The following is a 21,712-nucleotide window of genomic DNA, read 5'->3' as shown; positions in this document are numbered from 1 at the left end:
ATCTGTACTCCAGTACACACACCTCACTCCCCAGCATCCATGTCACCAGTGAGATCTGTACTCCAGTACACACAGCTCACTCCCCAGTATCCATGTCACCAGTGAGATCTGTACTCCAGTACACATAGCTCACTCCCCAGTATCCATGTCACCAGTGAGATCTGTACTCCAGTACACACAGCTTACTCCCCAGTATCCATGTCACCAGTGAGATCTGTACTCCAGTACACACACCTCACTCCCCAGCATCCATGTCACCAGTGAGATCTGTACTCCAGTACACACACCTCACTCCCCAGTATCCATGTCACCAGTGAGATCTGTACTCCAGTACACATAGCTCACTCCCCAGTATCCATGTCACCAGTGAGATCTGTACTCCAGTACACACACCTCACTCCCCAGTATCCATGTCACCAGTGAGATCTGTACTCCAGTACACACCGCTCACTCCCCAGTATTCATGTCACTAGTGAGATCTGCATTCTGGTACACACATTTCACTCCTCAGCATCCACATCACCAGTGAGATCTGTACTCCAGTACACACAGCTCACTCCCCAGTATCCATGTCACCAGTGAGATCTGTACACCAGCACACACACCTCACTCCCCAGTATCCATGTCACCAGTGGGATCTGTACTCCAGTACACACAGCTCACTCCCCAGTATCCATGTCACCAGTGAGATATGTACTCCAGTACACACAGCTCACTCCCCAGTATCCATGTCACCAGTGAGATCTGTACTCCAGTACACACAGCTCACTCCCCAGTATCCATGTCACCAGTGGGATCTGTACTCCAGTACACACAGCTCACTCCCCAGTATTCATGTCACCAGTGAGATCTGTACTCCAGTACACACACCTCACTCCCCAGTATCCATGCCACCAGTGAGATCTGTACTCCAGTACACACACCTCACTCCCCAGTATCCATGTCACCAGTGAGATCTGCACTCCAGTACACACAGCTCACTCCCCAGTATCCATGTCACCAGTGAGATCTGCACTCCAGTACACACCGCTCACTCCCCAGTATTCATGTCACTAGTGAGATCTGCATTCTGGTACACACAGCTTACTCCCCAGTATCCATGTCACCAGTGAGATCTGTACTCCAGTACACACAGCTCACTTCCCAGTATCCATGTCACCAGTGAGATCTGTACTCCAGTACACACAGCTCACTCCCCAGTATCCTTGTCACCAGTGAGATCTGTACTCCAGTACACATAGCTCACTCCCCAGTATCCATGTCACCAGTGAGATCTGTACTCCAGTACACACAGCTCACTCCCCAGTATCCATGTCACCAGTGAGATCTGTACTCCAGTACACACAGCTCACTCCCCAGCATCCATGTCACCAGTGAGATCTGTACTCCAGTACACACCCCAGTACCCAGTACCCAGTAGCCATGTCATCAGTGAGGAAGCTCATGCTGCATTTCCAAAGAAAATGTATTAAAAACCAGTATATAATTTATATCTGCTGTTTCAATAAAGGAAGGGGGGAGAAAGAATCTTTACATAGGAAGGGAGAAGAGATCCACTTTAATGTCACCTTCTCTATTGACTACAACACATTCCCCAACATTTCTTAATCTAAACTAGTTGACGACTTGCTGTGCTCTCTGCCTCTGCTGACTTTTCCCAACAATCTCTGAGGAATACAGACCCCCCCCCCCCCCCCCACCTGTGTTGAGCAAAGAAGAGATATTATTCTGTAGCCTTGTCCTAGGATGAGAATGCTGCTTCTCCATAGATACAGAGCAGTAAGTGAGCGTTGTCACCCTAGGAAAGGAAGTGTGTTACTATCAGGACCACCAGGTGAAAATAAAAGGAAACAAATCCTGAAAAAAGAAACCTAATGCAGTTGTCTAAAGGTGAAATACAGTGCATTGCGAAAGTATTCACCCCCCTTGAACTTTGACCTTTTGCCACATTTCAGGCTTCAAACATAAAGATATAAAACTGTAATTTTTTTGTGAAGAATCAACAAGTGGGACACAATCCTGAAGTGGAACGCAATTTATTGGATATTTAACATTTTTTTAACAAATAAAAAACTGAAAAATTGGGCGTGCAAAATTATTCAGCCCCTTTACTTTCAGTGCAGCAAACTCTCTCCAGAAGTTCAGTGAGGATCTCTGAATGATCCAATGTTGACCTAAATGACTAATGATGATAAATAGAATCCACCTGTGTGTAATCCAGTCTCCGTATGAATGCACCTGCACTGTGATAGTCTCAGAGGTCCCTTTAAAGCGCAGAGAGCATCATGAAGAACAAGGAACACACCAGGCAGGTCCGAGATACTGTTGTGGAGAAGTTTAAAGCTGGATTTGGATACAAAAAGATTTCCCAAGCTTTAAACATCCCAAGGAGCACTGTGCAAGCGATTATATTGAAATGGAAGGAGTATCAGACCACTGCAAATCTACGAAGACCTGGCCGTCCCTCTAAACTTTCAGCTCATACAAGGAGAAGATCAGAGATGCAGCAAAGAGGCCCATGATCACTCTGGATGAACTGCAGAGATCTACAGCTGAGGTGGGAGACTCTGTCCATAGGACAACAATCAGTCTTATACTGCACAAATCTGCCCTTTATGGAAGAGTGGCAAGAAGAAAGACATTTCTTAAAGATATCCATAAAAAGTGTTGTTTAAAGTTTTCCACAAGCCACCTGGGAGACACCAAACATGTGGAAGAAGGGGCTCTGGTCAGATGAAACCAAAATCAAACTTTTTGGCAACAATGCAAAACATTGTTTGGCGTAAAAGCAACACAGCTCATCACCCTGAACGCACCATCCCCACTGTGAAACATGGTGGTGGCAGCATCATGGTTTGGGCCTGCTTTTCTTCAGCAGGGACAGGGAAGATGGTTAAAATTGATGGGAAGATGGATGGAGCCAAATACAGGACCATTCTGGAAGAAAACCTGATGGAGTCTGCAAAAGACCTGAGACTGGGACGGAGATTTGTCTTCCAACAAGACAATGATCCAAAACATAAAGCAAAATCTACAATGGAATGGTTCACAAATAAACATATCCAGGTGTTAGAATGGCCAAGTCAAAGTCCAGACCTGAATCCAATCGAGAATCTGTGGAAAGAACTGAAAACTGCTGTTCACAAACGCTCTCCATCCAACCTCGCTGAGCTCGAGCTGTTTTGCAAGGAGGAATGGGCAAAAATTTCAGTCTCCCGATGTGCAAAACAGATAGAGACATACCCCAAGCGACTTACAGCTCTAATCGCAGCAAAAGGTGGCGCTACAAAGTATTAACTTAAGGGGGCTGAATAATTTTGCACGCCCAATTTTTCAGTTTTTTTATTTGTTAATAAAGTTTGAAATATCCAATACATTTCCTGATTGTGTCCCACTTGTTGATTCTTTATTACAGTTTTATATCTTTATGTTTGAAGCCTGAAATGTGCCAAAAGGTCGCAAAGTTCAAGGGGGACGAATACTTTCGCAATGCACTGTATATGAAAGCAGTGTCCTGGGTTTAGACAGTTTAAATAACAGTTGCACAAAGGTGAAGAGGACTCACCTCCATCTTTCCTCAGGGGCCAAGTCAGACAGGTCCACCTGGAAGACAAGAACACAGCCGGCGTTAGTTGGGGGGGGTAATATCAGGTGAGGAGCCATTGTGTGATCTATGTATGGGGGGGGGGGCAGTCATAACCACGGCTCAGGGAGGAGAGTGGGAGGCGGTGAAGAGAGGATGACAATCCTGGAAGGACCTGGTGTACACTAATACCCTGTGCTGAGGATTAGCAGCTATAGCGGCCTGGTGAGGGTATGAAGGTCAGAGCTCCGAGGAGGGAGGGTTGGAGGCTCCCATGGTGCAGACACCACAAACTGCGACAAGGGAGATTCCAGAACCAAGACACCGAGATCAGACACACTATTCTCTATTCTCACCATTCTGGGTTTATTTACTAGATTATATGATAAATTATCTTCATCAACTCACATAAAGGTCCATTCACACTGTGTGTCGTATTAAACGTCTGTGTGCTGAAATAAAGAGAACCCGCCAACTCTATAAATTGCAGGTAAAATCAGAGAATAATCAAGTATTTCAAACCCTTCCCATAAATAAATTCACCTAAAATGTGCCTGTGAACATGCTAAAAACCTGACCACCCCAGGAAGAGTCAGACTCCTAGTATAGCCCTCTCCTTTCTTATAGCCATCTCCATTGCTGAGAGTGTCTAATTACTGTCTGTGCTGGCACAGCTCCTCAGCCATAACCTTTTATGCAGCTGCTGGGGAAGGAGAAAATGGGAACACTATATAGTGTAACTTAAAGCAGAGTTCCACCCAAAAGTGGATCTCCGCTTATATGCTTCCTTCCCCCTTCTGGTGTCACATTTGGCACCTTTCAGGGCGGAGGAAACAGGTACCTGTTGTTAACAACAGGTACCCTTCCCCACTTCTGGGAGCCAGCGCCGAAGCGATGTCCCTCAGAAGTTCAGTCCCCTTCTTTTTTCCTCCGCCGCCGGGCCAATTACAAAGCGCAGCGGCTTCACTTCTGGGTTCCCTTACCCTGGATGGCGGTGGCGGCAGCACTCGAGAGCCGATACGAAAATCAGCTTTGGATGCCGATATCGCGGGGAACCCTGGACAGTTAAGTTCTAATATTTGAAAGTCAGCAGTGCGTCAGCCTGTCAGCACCGTCAGCCCAGCCCGTCACTGCCGCCCCTCAGCCCAGCCCGTCACTGCCGCCCCTCAGCCCAGCCCGTCACTGCCGCCCCTCAGCCCAGCCCGCCCCTTCCGCCCCTCAGCCCGTCGCTGCCGCCCCTCAGCCCAGCCCGTCGCTGCCGCCCCTCAGCCCAGCCCGTCGCTGCCGCCCCTCAGCCCAGCCCGTCGCTGCCGCCCCTCAGCCCAGAACGTCACTGCCGCCCCTCAGCCCAGAACGTCACTGCCGCCCCTCAGCCCAGAACGTCACTGCCGCCCCTCAGCCCGTCGATGACGCCCCTCAGCCCAGCCCGTCACTGCCGCCCCTCAGCCCAGCCCGTCACTGCCGCCCCTCAGCCCAAAACGTCACTGCCGCCCCTCAGCCCAAAACGTCACTGCCGCCCCTCAGCCCAAAACGTCACTGCCGCCCCTCAGCCCAGAACTTCACTGCCGCCCCTCAGCCCAGAACGTCACTGCCGCCCCTCAGCCCAGAACGTCACTGCCGCCCCTCAGCCCAGAACGTCACTGCCGCCCCTCAGCCCAGAACGTCACTGCCGCCCCTCAGCCCAGAACGTCACTGCTGCCCCTCTGCCCAGCCCGCCCCTGCCGCCCCTCAGCCCAGAACGTCACTGCCGCCCCTCAGCCCAGAACGTCACTGCCGCCCCTCAGCCCAGAACGTCACTGCCGCCCCTCAGCCCAGAACGTCACTGCCGCCCCTCAGCCCAGAACGTCACTGCCGCCCCTCAGCCCAGAACGTCACTGCCGCCCCTCAGCCCAGAACGTCACTGCCGCCCCTCAGCCCAGAACGTCACTGCCGCCCCTCAGCCCAGAACGTCACTGCCGCCCCTCAGCCTGTCGCTGCCGCCCCTCAACCCAGAACGTCACTGCCGCCCCTCAGCCCAGAACGTCACTGCTGCCCCTCAGCCCAGCCCGCCCCTGCCGCCCCTCAGCCCAGCCCGTCACTGCCGCCCCTCAGCCCAGCCCGTCACTGCCGCCCCTCAGCCCAGCCCGCCCCTTCCGCCCCTCAGCCCGTCGCTGCCGCCCCTCAGCCCAGCCCGTCGCTGCCGCCCCTCAGCCCAGCCCGTCACTGCCGCCCCTCAGCCCAGAACGTCACTGCCGCCCCTCAGCCCAGAACGTCACTGCCGCCCCTCAGCCCAGAACGTCACTGCCGCCCCTCAGCCCGTCGATGACGCCCCTCAGCCCAGCCCGTCACTGCCGCCCCTCAGCCCAGCCCGTCACTGCCGCCCCTCAGCCCAAAACGTCACTGCCGCCCCTCAGCCCAAAACGTCACTGCCGCCCCTCAGCCCAAAACGTCACTGCCGCCCCTCAGCCCAGAACTTCACTGCCGCCCCTCAGCCCAGAACGTCACTGCCGCCCCTCAGCCCAGAACGTCACTGCCGCCCCTCAGCCCAGAACGTCACTGCCGCCCCTCAGCCCAGAACGTCACTGCCGCCCCTCAGCCCAGAACGTCACTGCTGCCCCTCTGCCCAGCCCGCCCCTGCCGCCCCTCAGCCCAGAACGTCACTGCCGCCCCTCAGCCCAGAACGTCACTGCCGCCCCTCAGCCCAGAACGTCACTGCCGCCCCTCAGCCCAGAACGTCACTGCCGCCCCTCAGCCCAGAACGTCACTGCCGCCCCTCAGCCCAGAACGTCACTGCCGCCCCTCAGCCCAGAACGTCACTGCCGCCCCTCAGCCCAGAACGTCACTGCCGCCCCTCAGCCTGTCGCTGCCGCCCCTCAACCCAGAACGTCACTGCCGCCCCTCAGCCCAGAACGTCACTGCTGCCCCTCAGCCCAGCCCGCCCCTGCCGCCCCTCAGCCCGTCGCTGCCGCCCCTAAGCCCAGCCCGTCACTGCCGCCCCTCAGCCCAGCCCGTCACTGCCGCCCCTCAGCCCAGCCCGTCGCTGCCGCCCCTCAGCCCAGCCCGTCACTGCCGCCCCTCAGCCCAGAACGTCACTGCCGCCCCTCAGCCCAGCCCGTCACTGCCGCCCCTCAGCCCAGGCCGTCACTGCCGCCCCAAGAAAAATTAAGTTATTTGCAAAACAGAAACTAAGAATTATTTTATTTATTTTTAATTTTTGGTATTTTTTCATTTGTTTAGCAAAAAATAAAAGCCCCAACTAATCAAATACCACCAAAAAAAAAAAAAAAAAAAGCTCTGTCTTACAGTGTTGTATGACCGCGCAACTGTCAAAGTGCGACAGCTCTGCAAGCTGAAAACAAGCCTGGGCAGGAAGGAGGGTGAAAGTGGCCAATAGTAAAGCTGTGAATACATATTAGTGCACACAAATATAAAACTATAAAAGATGTCACGCTGAGTACATAGATATCATACATGTCACGCTTTAATATTGCGCACTCCTGTTGAACGGCGCCAAACTACGGTATTTAAAATTCTCCATAGGCGATGCTTTAAAAGCCTTTCCAGGTTACCAGTTTAGCGTTGCACAGGAGGTCTGGTGCTGGAATTATCGCTTTCACTCCGACGTTTGTGGCGATACCTCACATGTGTGATGCGATCACCGTTTACATATGTGTGTTAAACTTACATGTGCATTTGCACATGGGGAGGGAGGGGGGGGGGGGTAAATTAAACTTTTTGTTTTACTAAACTTTTTTTTTTTTACCATTCTATTATTTATATCATTTCAAACTTATTGTTTTTTTTTTTTCTTTTTATAAAGGGTACCTTTATTTTTTCTTTATCAACTTCATCGCTATAGTAAGGGATGAACAATATCCCATGTGATAGCATTAGCCGTGAAAAGTCCTTTTTATGAGATCTGGGGGTCTATTATTGGTGGCCTTGCTGGCCGGATCACCAGGTGAAAGCATGAAAAAGAAAACAAATGCAGCCGCCACATCTAATGATTGGTAAGCTGCAATATAATGAATGTTTGCTTTTTGGGAGTTAGGCCCCTTTCACACTTATGCGGCCTAAAATTTGCGTGATTTTACCGCAATTCTGTTACTGCGATTTAGACTGGAGTTGAAGCAATGCCTATGTCTTTGGACCTCAAAACGCATTAAAACCGGCCCAAAGTAGTGCAGGGACTACTATGAAGTTGTTGTGACTTGAAGTTGTACAGATATGAACGGTACTCATTGCAAATCATGGAGTAGGACTTTGCAGTCCCAAATCGCAGGACAAGTCGCACAAGTGTAAAAGGGGCCTAAAGCCGCTTTCAGCTTGAACCCCCGAGGTCCTCCAGAAGAAGCACCCAGCTGACAAACACAGAGGTCCTCCAGAAGAAGCCCCCAGCTGACAAACACAGAGGTCCTCCAGAAGAAGCCCCCAGCTGACAAACCCAGAGGTCCTCCAGAAGAAGCACCCAGCTGACAAACCATGAGGTCCTCCAGAAGAAGCACCCAGCTGACAAACCCCGAGGTCCTCCAGAAGAAGCACCCAGCTGACAAACCCGAGGTCCTTCAGAAGAAGCACCCAGCTGATAAACCCTGAGGTCCTCCAGAAGAAGCACCCAGCTGACAATCCCTGAGGTCCTTCAGAAGAAGCACCCAGCTGACAAACCCAGAGGTCCTCCAGAAGAAGCACCCAGCTGACAAACCCAGAGGTCCTCCAGAAGAAGCACCCAGCTGACAAACCCAGAGGTCCTCCAGAAGAAGCACCCAGCTGACAAACCCAGAGGTCCTCCAGAAGAAGCACCCAGCTGACAAACCCCGAGGTCCTCCAGAAGAAGCACCCAGCTGACAAACCCCGAGGTCCTTCAGAAGAAGCACCCAGCTGACCAACCCCGAGGTCCTTCAGAAGAAGCACCCAGCTGACCAACCCAGAGGTCCTCCAGAAGAAGCACCCAGCTGACCAACCCCGAGGTTCTTCAGAAGAAGCACCCAGCTGACAATCCCTGAGGTCCTCCAGAAGAAGCACCCAGCTGACAAACCCAGAGGTCCTCCAGAAGAAGCCCCCAGCTGACAAACCCCGAGGTTCTTCAGAAGAAGCACCCAGCTGACAATCCCTGAGGTCCTCCAGAAGAAGCACCCAGCTGACAAACCCTGAGGTCCTTCAGAAGAAGCCCCCAGCTGACAAACCCAGAGGTCCTCCAGAAGAAGCCCCCAGCTGACAAACCCCGAGGTCCTCCAGAAGAAGCCCCCAGCTGACAAACCCTGAGGTCCTTCAGAAGAAGCCCCCAGCTGACAAACCCAGAGGTCCTCCAGAAGAAGCCCCCAGCTGACAAACCCCGAGGTCCTCCAGAAGAAGCCCCCAGCTGACAAACCCCGAGGTCCTTCAGAAGAAGCCCCCAGCTGACAAACCCTGAGGTCCTTCAGAAGAAGCCCCCAGCTGACAAACCCCAAGATCCTTCAGAAGAAGCACCCAGCTGACAAACCCCAAGATCCTTCAGAAGAAGCACCCAGCTGACAATCCCTGAGGTCCTCCAGAAGAAGCACCCAGCTGACAAACCCCGAGGTCCTCCATATTATTCATCACCTCTGTAAGAAACGACTACACTTATCCTGGCAGGAGAAACAAGGAGCACCAATAACTCCACGCCAAGATTATCGGTCACCTCTAGCAGGCTTGCCGCCATCAGATAAGGAAGTGTACACTTCTCTGTGAACGCCAGGAGACAAACAAAGGATTTGACTCACAGACCTTTCCTGATATACTAACATCTGACCTCCACACTCCAGTTGTACCGCCTCCTCTACTGGGCTGACATGGCATCCTCCGATTTCACCGCACACTATGAGCAGCAAGTCAGATAGAGCCTGCTTCATTTCCTGGCCGGGGGACATCCACCATCATCTAGCCCTTTCTTTCCTCCCCCAGGATCTCTGGTCCCCCCCTTTCATTCATTCGTACATCCCACGTAGGCATTACCTAGGGTGGTCAGTATGCAAATACTGTCTGCACAGAATAAAGAAAATTCCCCTTGGTGTTGGGACTTTCAGGTCCTGTTCACACCTGAGAGTATTTCAGCTCGTAAAACACTCCTCTCATATGAGTGTGTTGTCACCTGATGCAAAACGCCCGGAGCTCAAAAAAAAAAAAAAAAACAAAGAGTACAGTACATGAGCTTTTTTTTTTGGTTGGCAGATTACAGGCGTTTTTTTTTTAGATGTCAATGCCTGCCTCCAAACACCTGCAAAACAACGCCTGAAAAAAGCCCAAAGAAACGCCTGAAAAACGGGGATTGGTCAGTGCTGACAGCAGGAGCAAATGCACTCCGCCTGTGACAGGAGTCCGAGGAGAGATACAGGAAGCATTGGCTCTGCACCGCTCCTCACACTTCACCAGCAGTGCCCGCAGCAGTACCCACAGCAGTACCCACCAGCCAGCAGTACCAGCCATACCCCCCAGGAAAGCAGTACCCACAGCAGTACCAGCCAGCAGTACCAGCCAGCCAGCCATACCCACCAGGAAAGCAGTACCAGCCAGCCAGTTGTACCAGCCAGCCAGCAGTACCAGCCAGCCAGCAATACCAGCCAGCCAGCAGTACCAGCCAGCCAGCAGTACCAGCCAGCCAGCAGTACCAGCCAGCCAGCAGTACCAGCCAGCCAGCAGTACCAGCCAGCCAGCAGTACCAGCCAGCCAGCAGTACCAGCCAGCCAGCAGTACCAGCCAGCCAGCAGTATCAGCCAGCCAGCAGTATCAGCCAGCCAGCAGTACCCACCAGGAAAGCAGTACCAGCCAGCCAGCAGTACCAGCCAGCCAGCAGTACCAGCCAGCCGTACCAGACAGCCGTACCCACAGCAGTACCAGACAGCCGTACCCACAGCAGTAGCCACCAGCCAGCAGTACCAGCCAGCCAGCAGTACCCACCAGGAAAGCAGTACCAGCCAGACAGCAGTACCCACAGCAGTAGCCACCAGCCAGCCGTACCCACAGCAGTAGCCACCAGCCAGCCGTACCCACAGCAGTAGCCACCAGCCAGCCGTACCCACAGCAGTAGCCACCAGCCAGCCGTACCAGCCAGCCAGCAGTACCCACAAGGAAAGCAGTACCAGCCAGCCAGCAGTACCAGCCAGCCGTACCCACAGCAGTACCCAGGGGTAAGCCATGACAGAGGAGGGGGGGGGGGGGTAATCCTAGTCACAGCTTTATTTAAAATAGTTAATTATATATATATTATATCTTTAAAATAAAAACAAATTTTGAGAATCGTGATCTTTATTCCAAGCAAAAAAAAATGTGATTCTCATTTTTGCCAGAATCGTGCAGTTCTACTGTAGACCTTCCCCTACCCCCTATTCCCCACTGCATACACCTCCATGAGTGATGAACTGTCAGTGCCCCCACACAGCCGGATCAGAGGTCTGCTTCCCCTTCCTTCTATAGGACCTCCAGCACAGTCCACAGCGATTCCGATTGGTCAGTGCTGATAGCTCATCATCTACTAAGGTAAGAAGAGTGGGCCACATGCCCGGGAATAGCCGAACGTGTACGGGCTTTCCCGATCATTCGTGGTGACGTATTGGCGTCGGGCGGCACAATTATTAAACCGAAGGCGCCTCACCGACAGGTAAGTGAGACTCCTCCGCAGCCCCTGGATTTCCTCATGCAGTGCTGCGGGCATGGTACAGGACATTCTCCTGTACCATGCTCGCAGCACTGCATCTCCTGTGCCATGCCTGTACCTACTGTGCCATGCCTATACCATCACCTGTGCCATGCCTATACAATCTCCTGTGCCATGCTCTTAACATGACCTGCGCCATGCCTGTACCATGCCCGCAGCCCCCGTTTTGTGTCTCATGGTGGTCCAGTTGGGTCCAGTAGCTGCTGCATTTCCCACCCTAGGCTTATACTCGAGTCAATACGTTTTCCCACTTTTTTGTGGTAAAATTAGGGGCCTCGGCTTATATTCGGGTCGGCTTATACTCGAGTATATACGGCAATCAAAATAAATTTAACCACTTAAGCCCCGGAAGTTTTTACCCCCATTCCGACCAGGGGGTATTTTGCGATTCGGCACTGCGTGACATTAACGGACAATGGCGCGGTCGTGCGATGCTGTACCTTAACGAATTTGACGTCCTTTTTTTCCCACAAACAGAGCTTTCTTTTGGTGGTATTTGATCACCTGTGCGATTTTTTGATCATGCGCTATAATTAAAAAAAGAGCGTAAATTTTGCAAAAATAGCAATATTTTTCACATTTTTTTATATGAAATTCCCCAAAAAAAATGTAAAAATCAAAATTTTTTAACATTTTCGGCCAATTTCTTTTATGCTACATATGTTTGGGAAAAAAAAAAAAAATCGTATTTTGATTGGTTTGCGCAAAAGTTATCGCGTTTACTAACAAAGGGAAAGATTTTTGTAATTTTTTTTTTTTTTAACGCGTAATGGCGGCGATCTGCGATTTTTTTTGCGGGACTGCGACATTGGGGCGGACAGATCGGACCCCTGACTGACATTTTTGACACTTTTGGGGTTACCAGTGACATTTCTACAGTAATCAGTGCTATACATATGCACTGTTACTGTAAAAATACACTGGTAGTGAAGGGGTTAACTTTATTTGGGAGGGAGGGGCTGTGTGTGTCCCTAGGGGTGTGATTCTAACTGTGATTGGCTGTGGCTTGAGCTGTAAGGACACTGATCAACGGATCTACATAGTAGAACCGTGTGATCAGTGTTTTTACAGCGAGGAGAATGACAGGTGGCTTGTTTACACAAGCTGCCTGACTTTCTCCCTCTCCCCCGCCGATCGCCGAGTGACCGGCGGACATCGGGTCCGCCAGTCACACGCGCGGGGGGGGGGGGGGGTCCGTGACCACGCGCGCTCGCTCCCTAGACCCTCACAAGCTAGTGACGTAGCCCTACGTCACTTTTCCTGTGAGGGGCTGACCGCCGACGTAGATCGGCGTTAGGCAGTCGGCAAGTGGTTAAGTAATGCTGTGCAATATAAAGTGCTCCAAAAACGTATACGTATGTATATGTGCAAAATATAATCAATAGGTAAAAGATATAAATTTGATTATATAAAGTGCCTTCAATAATAATAATAATAATAATAGTATTACGATAACAATATGAATAATAAAATATACAATAAAAGGTGGCTTTAATATTTTTGGTGCAAAGTGCAATTAATATTTCTATTTTATTGTATATTTATTATTCATATTATAATACTATTATTATTATTACTGAAGGCACTTTATATAATCAAATTTATATCTTTTACCTATTGATTATATTTATTATAGAGGTGATCAGTGACTTAAAGTGAGACTGTGATAGTGCGGCGGTAGGCAATCTGACACTAACTGATGCTGGGGGGGGGGGGGGGGGAACTGACTAACTGCCACTGACAATAATACAGTGATCAGTGCTAATACTATACACTGTCCCTGTAGTAATGGCACTGGCTAGGAAGGGGTTAACGTCTAGGGTGATGAAAGGGTTAAACGTGTGTCTAACACACTGTGCTGCTATTTACTAAAGATCTCTCCGTCCCTCGTCCCTGAGAAACTTGACGGGTCGCTCCCTCTATACAGAGCTCTGTGCTGTTTATCAACACAGAGCTCCGGGCTGTGATTGGACACAGCCCATCAGCAGGTCCCGGAGAATCATTGGCCAGGACTTGTCAGCAACTGTCAACAACCACAGCGGGTGCTGGCTGGGGGAGGGGGGGGGGGGCGTGTCCTAACTTCAGAAGAAGGCAGCGGCCGCCCGGCCGCAGTACAATGCAGGCGGGAAGTGACTAAAATTGCGCACGCCGTGCAACAGCGACACAAACTACATGAATAATATTAGGCAACGCTCTAAAAGGCTTCACAGCCCCCCCCCCCTCTAGATTTACACAGGGGGGTCAGCTGTTAGAATTATTGCACTCGCAGTGACGTCTCACATGTGTGGTGCGATCACCGACGTGGGACAGGCGTGTGCGTTCGATTTTGACCGCGGACACAGGGGGGTGGGGGGGCTTTTACATTTATGTTTTTATTATTTCTTTTTCTTTTTGTTTTTTTGCATCACTTTTATTGTTATCACACAGAATGGAAAGATCCTTTGTGATAGCGATAGGCAGTGAGCGGATCCTCTGTGATAGCGATAGGCAGTGAGCGGATCCTCTGTGATAGTGATAGGCAGTGAGCGGATCCTTTGTGATAGCGATAGGCAGTGAGCGGATCCTTTGTGATAGCGATAGGCAGTGAGCGGATCCTTTGTGATAGTGATAGGCAGTGAGCGGATCCTTTGTGATAGCGATAGGCAGTGAGCGGATCCTTTGTGATAGCGATAGGCAGTGAGCGGATCCTTTGTGATAGCGATAGGCAGTGAGCGGATCCTTTGTGATAGCGATAGGCAGTGAGCGGATCCTTTGTGATAGTGATAGGCAGTGAGCGGATCCTCTGTGATAGTGATAGGCAGTGAGCGGATCCTCTGTGATAGTGATAGGCAGTGAGTGGATCCTCTGTGATAGTGATAGGCAGTGAGCGGATCCTTTGTGATAGTGATAGGCAGTGAGCGGATCCTCTGTGATAGCGATAGGCAGTGAGCGGATCCTCTGTGATAGCGATAGGCAGTGAGCGGATCCTTTGTGATAGCGATAGGCAGTGAGCGGATCCTCTGTGATAGGGATAGGCAGTGAGCGGATCCTCTGTGATAGGGATAGGCAGTGAGCGGATCCTCTGTGATAGGGATAGGCAGTGAGCGGATCCTCTGTGATAGTGATAGGCAGTGAGCGGATCCTCTGTGATAGGGATAGGCAGTGAGCGGATCCCTTGTGATAGTGATAGGCAGTGAGCGGATCCTTTGTGATAGCGATAGGCAGTGAGCGGATCCTTTGTGATAGCGATAGGCAGTGAGCGGATCCTTTGTGATAGCGATAGGCAGTGAGCGGATCCTTTGTGATAGCGATAGGCAGTGAGCGGATCCTTTGTGATAGCGATAGGCAGTGAGCGGATCCTTTGTGATAGCGATAGGCAGTGAGCGGATCCTTTGTGATAGCGATAGGCAGTGAGCGGATCCTTTGTGATAGCGATAGGCAGTGAGCGGATCCTTTGTGATAGCGATAGGCAGTGAGCGGATCCTTTGTGATAGCGATAGGCAGTGAGCGGATCCTCTGTGATAGCGATAGGCAGTGAGCGGATCCTCTGTGATAGTGATAGGCAGTGAGCGGATCCTCTGTGATAGTGATAGGCAGTGAGCGGATCCTCTGTGATAGGGATAGGCAGTGAGCGGATCCGATGCTTTCTACAAACCACTAATGTGTGGTAAGGAGTGGAGAAACCACGAGAGATTAAAAAGGAATTCCTTCCGCTTTCTTAGACCAGAGAATCCCTCTCTATGATCAGCTGGCAGAGCCGCCGTCTGCAGGCCTGGGTACCCGGGGGGGGGGGATGGGAGAGCCCGGGAAGGCGGCAGCAATAAGCAGTCAGCGATAGGATTACTTTTATATGAAAGGCTCCGCCGGCTCTGGAAATTATACCGGGGCGATGCCTGCAGCTGTGATCATCATCCCAGTATAACCACTGAAAGTCCCAACTGTGCCCACCAGTGATGCCAATCAGTGCCCATTATTGCTGCCTGTCAGTGCCCACCAGTGCCTATGATTGCTGCCTGTCAGTGCCTCCTTGTCAGTGCCCACTATTGCTGCCAGTCAGTGCCCACCAGTGCCTATTTATCAGTGCCCACCAATGATGCCAGTCAGTGCCTCCTCATCAGTGCCCACCGGTGACCCCTCATCAGTGCCTATTATTGCTGACCAGTAATGCCCATCAGTGCCCTCCAGTGCTTATTATTGCTGCCCATCAGTGCCTCCTCATCAGTGCCCATTATTACTGCCCACCAGTGAAGCCTGTCAGTGCCCACCAGTTCCTCCTCATATGTGCCCATTATTGCTGCCCACCAGTGCCTCCTCCCCAGTGCCCATTATTGCTGCCTGTCAGTGCCCCCCAGTGATGTGCTGACCCATGGATGGCGAATCCACAGCTCTACCTCCATCACACCGCTCATACTGGGGGGTCCCCCAATGGAGGGCACAACCAGCAGAATCATCCGGTTTATGGGGACACGGGGGGGGGGGGTCATAGTGATCAGCTGTCAGTGTGTGGGGGGGGGGTGTCTAGTACAGAGGGGGGAGGGGGTTTTCAGTCAGCTATTAGCTATTAGCATGATTTTGGGTGGTGGGGGGGGGGGGGGGGTGAAGGGTCTGGTGTGGGGGAGGGGTGATAGTAGGGCACTTGTCAGTGTGGTGGAGGAGGGGTAATGGTAAGGAGTTAGTTACTGTGGTGGGGGGACTGATCTGTCAGTGTAGTGGGGGAGGGGTGATGGGGGTCTGTCAGTGTAGTGGGGGAGGGGTGATCTGTCAGTGTAGTGGGGGAGGGGTGATAGGGGGGGGGTCTGTCAGTGTAGTGGGGGAGGGGTGATGGGGGGGGGGTGATCTGTCAGTGTAGTGGGGGAGGGGTGATCTGTCAGTGTAGTGGGGGAGGGGTGATGGGGGGGGTCTGTCAGTGTAGTGGGGGAGGGGTGATGGGGGGGGGTCTGTCAGTGTAGTGGGGGAGGGGTGATCTGTCAGTGTAGTGGGGGAGGGGTGATAGGGGGGGTCTGTCAGTGTAGTGGGGGAGGGGTGATGGGGGGGGTGATCTGTCAGTGTAGTGGGGGGAGGGGTGATCTGTCAGTGTAGTGGGGGAGGGGTGATAGGGGGGGGGGTCTGTCAGTGTAGTGGGGGAGGGGTGATCTGTCAGTGTAGTGGGGGAGGGGTGATCTGTCAGTGTACTGGGGGGAGGGGTGACCAGCTGTGATTGTAGTGACCCCCCTCTCTATGATCAGGCCTCCTCCCGGTCCCCCCGCTCTCTCTCACCTCCTCGGCCGCCTCCCCGGCTCCCCCGACTTCCACCTCCAGCACAGCGGCGGCCATCTTGCGCCACGACAGCGAGTTCCGGGTGAATCCGGCCAATGACACGGCGGCCAAGGCCTCCCGAGACCCCCCAATCAGAGTGCAGGAAGGTGATCAACTGACCCGCTCACGTGACAAGGAAAGGCTCCTCTGAATCTGAGGCGGCCATGTTGGTTGTGGTCTACAGTAGGAGGCCTCCCATACCCGTGTGTCCACATACCCCCATATTGCTCCCAGTCACCCCTCAGACTGCTCATGTCTCTATAGGACACGGACAGCACAGAACGTCTCCCGGTGTCCGGTGTAACGTTAAAAAAACCCTACCTCGTGAAAATTCCCACCAGCCAGGACTACGAGAAGATGGCGGCCACTCTGTACACTGACTGAGGGGACGGCTCGGCCTCTAGCGTCCAGTAGTGGAGGATGATGTGTGGTGACGTCAGGGGGCGGGGCCGGGAGGAGCGCGGGAAGTTCAGGTACGGATTGTGCGGCTTATTATTAAGGGGGTAACTGGGGGGCAGAGGAAGACTTTACCCTTCGGGTTATACTGCCGCCCTAAGGAGGAGCGGACATGGGCGCACACATAGATAGACCTTCCCTCTGACCAGGGGGGTGCCTGGAATCAGAGCCAGATATACACAGGGCACCTCTACATCGATTCCCTATTCACCGATTCCCTATTCACCGATCCCCTATTCACCGATCCCCTATTCACCAATCCCCTATTCATCGATTCCCTATTCACCGATTCCCTATTCACCAATCCCCTATTCACCGATCCCCTATTCACCGATCCCCTATTCACCGATCCCCTATTCACCGATTCCCTATTCACCGATTCCCTATTCACCGATCCCCTATTCACCGATCCCCTATTCACCGATCCCCTATTCACCGATCCCCTATTCACCGATCCCCTATTCACCGATCCCCTATTCACCAATCCCCTATTCACCGATTCCCTATTCACCGATTCCCTATTCACCGATCCCCTATTCACCGATCCCCTATTCACCGATCCCCTATTCATCGATCCCCTATTCATCGATCCCCTATTCATCGATTCCCTATTCACCGATTCCCTATTCACCGATCCCCTATTCACCGATCCCCTATTCACCGATTCCCTATTCATCGATTCCCTATTCACCCATTCCCTATTCACCCATTCCCTATTCACCCATTCCCTATTCACCCATTCCCTATTCCATTCCCATTATGGAGGTGATTGCAGCTATACAACTTATACTCATTAACCAATTTACCACCGGAGGATTTTCCTGCTTTACGTCTGGGCCACTTTTTGCGATTCGGCGCTGTGCGACTTTAACTGACAATTGCGCGGTCGTGCGACACCGTACCCAAACGAAATTTACGTCCTTTTTTTCCCACAAACAGAGCTTTCTTTGGTGGTATTTGATCACCTGTGCGATTTTCATTTTTTTTGTGCTATAAATAAAAAAAGAGCGACAATTCTGAAAAAAAAAAACAATATTTTGGACTTTCTGCTATATTAGGCTGCATTCACATGTCAGCGTATGGATCGCGGGCAGAACCGCCGCGGTTCCGCCCGCGATCCGGAGATTTATTGCAAATCGCGGGACGCCTAGCGTTGCCCGTTGATTTGCAATAGCCCCCCAAACGCCGAGCGATGTTGCCGCGATTTACGCCCGCCGAATCGCGGCAACATCGCGCAAACAAAATCGCGGGACGCAATACGCTCCAAAGAAGTACAAGAGCTTCTTTTTGGGCCGATTACAGGCGTTTTCCATTGGTCTCTATTCAATCTAAAAACGCCTGCACAAAAATTCCGGATAAAAATCGCGGTAAAAATCGCGGTAAAATCGCGGTAAAAATCGCGGTAAAATCGTGGTAAAATCGTGGTTAAAATCGCGGTAAAATCGTGGTAAAAATCACGGTAAAATTGTGGTAAAAATCGTGGTAAAAATCACGGTAAAATCGCGGTAAAATCGTGGTAAAATCGTGGTAAAAATCACGGTAAAATCGTGGTAAAATCGTGGTAAAAATCACGGTAAAATTGTGGTAAAAATCGCGGTAAAATCGCGGTAAAAATCACGGTAAAATCGCGGTAAAATCGTGGTAAAAATCACGGTAAAATTGTGGTAAAAATCGCGGTAAAATCGTGGTAAAAATCACGGTAAAATTGTGGTAAAAATCGCGGTAAAAATCGCGGTAAAATCGTGGTAAAAAATCACGGTAAAATCGTGGTAAAATTGTGGTAAAAATCGCGGTAAAATCACGGTAAAATTGTGGTTAAAAATCGCGGTAAAAATCGTGGTAAAAATCACGGTAAAATTGTGGTAAAAATCGCGATAAAATCACGGTAAAATCGTGGTAAAATCGCGGTAAAATCGTGGTAAAAATCACGGTAAAATTGTGGTAAAAATCACGGTAAAATTGTGGTATAAATCGCGGTAAAAATCGTGGTAAAATCGCGGTAAAATCGTGGTAAAATCGTGGTAAAAATCACGGTAAAATTGTGGTAAAAATCACGGTAAAATCGCTGTAAAAATCACGGTAAAATCGTGGTAAAATCGCGGTAAAAATCACGGTAAAATCGCGGTAAAAATCACGGTAAAATTGTGGTAAAATCGTGGTAAAAATCACAGTAAAATTGTGGTAAAAATCACGGTAAAATCGTGGTAAAAATCGCGGTAAAATCGTGGTAAAAATCGCGGTAAAATCGTGGTAAAATCGCGGTAAAATCGCAGTAAAATTGTGGTAAAAAACGCACGAAAACGCTACGCTCAGGTGTGAATGTAGCCTAAAATTCCCACCCCCCCCCCCCCCCCCAAAAAAAAAAAATCTAAATTTTTTAACAATTTAGGCCAATTTGTTTTCTGCTACATATTTTTGGTAAAAAAAAAAAATCACAATAAGCGTATTTTGATTGGTTTGCGCAAAAGTTATCACAGGGAAATTTCTGTCATTTTTATTGTTTTTTTTTTTTTTTTACTAGTAATGGCGGCGATCTGTGATTTTTTTTTTTTTTTTTGCGGGACTGCGACATTGCGGCGGACAGATCGGACCCTTGACTGACATTTTTGACACTTTTGGGGGTACCAGTGACATTACTACAGTAATCAGTGCTATAAATATGCAATAATAATGACACTGGCAGGGAAGGGGTTAACGCTGTGGGTGATCAATGGGTTAAATATGAGCCTAGGGGAGTGATTCTAACTTTGGGGAGGGGGGCGTGGCTTGTGAAATGATCACAGAGACCTGGCACTGTTAGCTGCTCCTTTCTCCTGGTGTGTCCTTAGCAAGCCGTGTGCTATGAGGGCATCTTTGCATGCACGCGCCCGAGACGGGCTGTGAGCATCCATACACACGCACAGCGCTGGGAAGCCACGCCCTCCTTTCTTCTCTTTGGCTGGCAGCAGCTGGGGCCTGTGGCTCCTTCTACTCTCAATGCCTTATTTGAGACCAGGAAGTGAAGGGAGTGGTGATGCAGATGAGACAGGACAGCTAAGTATTTAAGGGGGAGGGTTTGGGTAGAAGGGGTAGTGGGCCGGTTTTTTACCCTAATGCAGGGAATGCAATAAAGTGATTGTAAATGATCACCTTGTAAAACAACTCATTCATTTTAACCACTTGCCGACCGCTCACTAGAGCTCTACTGCGGCAAAGTGGTTCGTTATTGTCCAGCAACGTAGACCTACGTCGCTGGACTCCTCCCCTTGTGGGCGGCACACACGTGCCGCCGGAGGCTCGCTCCCGCTGTATTCAGTCACAGCGGGAGTCGGGCCAGGGGAGGAGCAGCGGTGATCACCGCCGCTCTTCCCCGATCATCGGGAATCGAGTTTGGAGATCCGACTGCTTGTGTAAACAAAGCGGGCGGATCTCCTAAGTGACAGACAGTGACAGATTGCATAGCTGAACCTGCGATCTGTCCCTGTGTCACTCAGTCACCTCCCCCCACACACATTAGTAAGCACCAGGCATACATTAACCCCTCCCTCTCCAATAAAATTAACCCCTTCCCTGCCAGTGTCATTTTTACAGTAACAGTGCATATGTATAGCACTGATTACTGTAGTAATGTCACTGGTACCCCCAAAAGTGTCAAAAATGTCAGTCAGGGGTCCGATCTGTCCGCCGCAATGTCGCAGTCCCGCAAAAAAAATCGCAGATCGCCGCCATTACTCGTTAAAAAAAAAAAAAACACCAAAAATGACAAAAATCTTTCCCTTAGTAAACGCAATAACTTTTGCGCAAACCAATCAAAATACGCTTATTGTGATTTTTTTTTTTTACCAAACATAGGTAGCAGAAAACAAATTGGCCAAAAATGATAAAAAAATTTAGATTTTTACATTTTTTTGGGGGGAATTTCATATTAAAAAATGTGAAAAATATTGCTATTTTTTCAAAATCGTCGCTATTTTTTTGTTTATAGAGCAAAAAGTAAAAATCGCACAGGTGTTCAAATACCACCAAAAGAAAGCTCTGTTTGTGGGGAAAAAAAAGACGTGAATTTTGTTTGGGTACGGCGTCGCACGACCGCGCAATTGTCAGTTAAAATAACGCAGTGCCGAATCGCAAAATATGGCCTGGTCAGGAATGAGGTAAAACCTTCCGGTCTTAAAGCGGTTAAAAATACGCTCATTGAATTTTTTTTTTGTGAAAGACATGTAGCTAAATACATTTTGGCCTAAATATATGACAAAAATTGAATATATTGGATATTTTTTAACTGTCAAAGTAGAAAAATATTGTTATTTTTTCAAAATTTTCGCATTTTTTAATTAATATCGCAAAAAATGAAAATCGCACAGGTGATCAAATACCATCAAAAGAAAGCTCTGTTTGTGGGAAAAAAAAGGACGTAAATTTAGTTTGGGTACGGCGTCACAGGACCGCGCAATTGTCAGTTAAAGTCGCACAGTGCCGAATCGCAAAAAGTGGCCTGGACGTAAGACAGCAAAATCCTCCGGTGGTAAAGTGGTTAAAACAGAAATTAAAGGCAAAACATTTGTGTATAGATATAAAAAACATTATAAATACTAGGGATGCACCGATCCCACTTTTTTGGACCCGATACCAATATCTGGCGTTGTGAAATCGCCGATACCGGAACCGATCCAGAACTACACACAAAGCATGCGGCTGCAGTACAGAGCAAAGCCGCTGCTTCATGTGTACGGCTCCTCCATTCACAGGCGGAGTGCATCTGATATCAC

At 50.2% G+C, this 21,712-nt stretch overlaps 1 protein-coding gene across 1 annotated transcript in view; it reads right to left on the bottom strand.

Annotated features, from left to right (window-relative positions):
• Window positions 1-16,583, bottom strand: part of RNF121 (ring finger protein 121) — a 64,866-nt gene extending 48,283 nt beyond the window's left edge. The window contains exons 1-2 of the mRNA XM_082247087.1: window positions 16,470-16,583; window positions 3,566-3,603 (exon numbers count right to left, since the gene is read on the bottom strand). Coding sequence (XP_082103213.1) covers window positions 3,566-3,603; window positions 16,470-16,526 — 95 coding nt within the window. The 5' untranslated portion in view covers window positions 16,527-16,583. The remainder of the gene's footprint in view (window positions 1-3,565; window positions 3,604-16,469) is intronic.
• Window positions 16,584-21,712: the final 5,129 nt, after the last annotated feature.

Source organism: Pelophylax lessonae (genome assembly GCF_965119305.1).
Source record: "Pelophylax lessonae genome assembly, chromosome: 2".
NCBI lineage: Eukaryota > Metazoa > Chordata > Amphibia > Anura > Ranidae > Pelophylax > Pelophylax lessonae.
The sequence above is the reverse complement of the archived record's forward strand: the minus strand, read 5'-3'. Positions and strand labels throughout refer to the sequence as shown.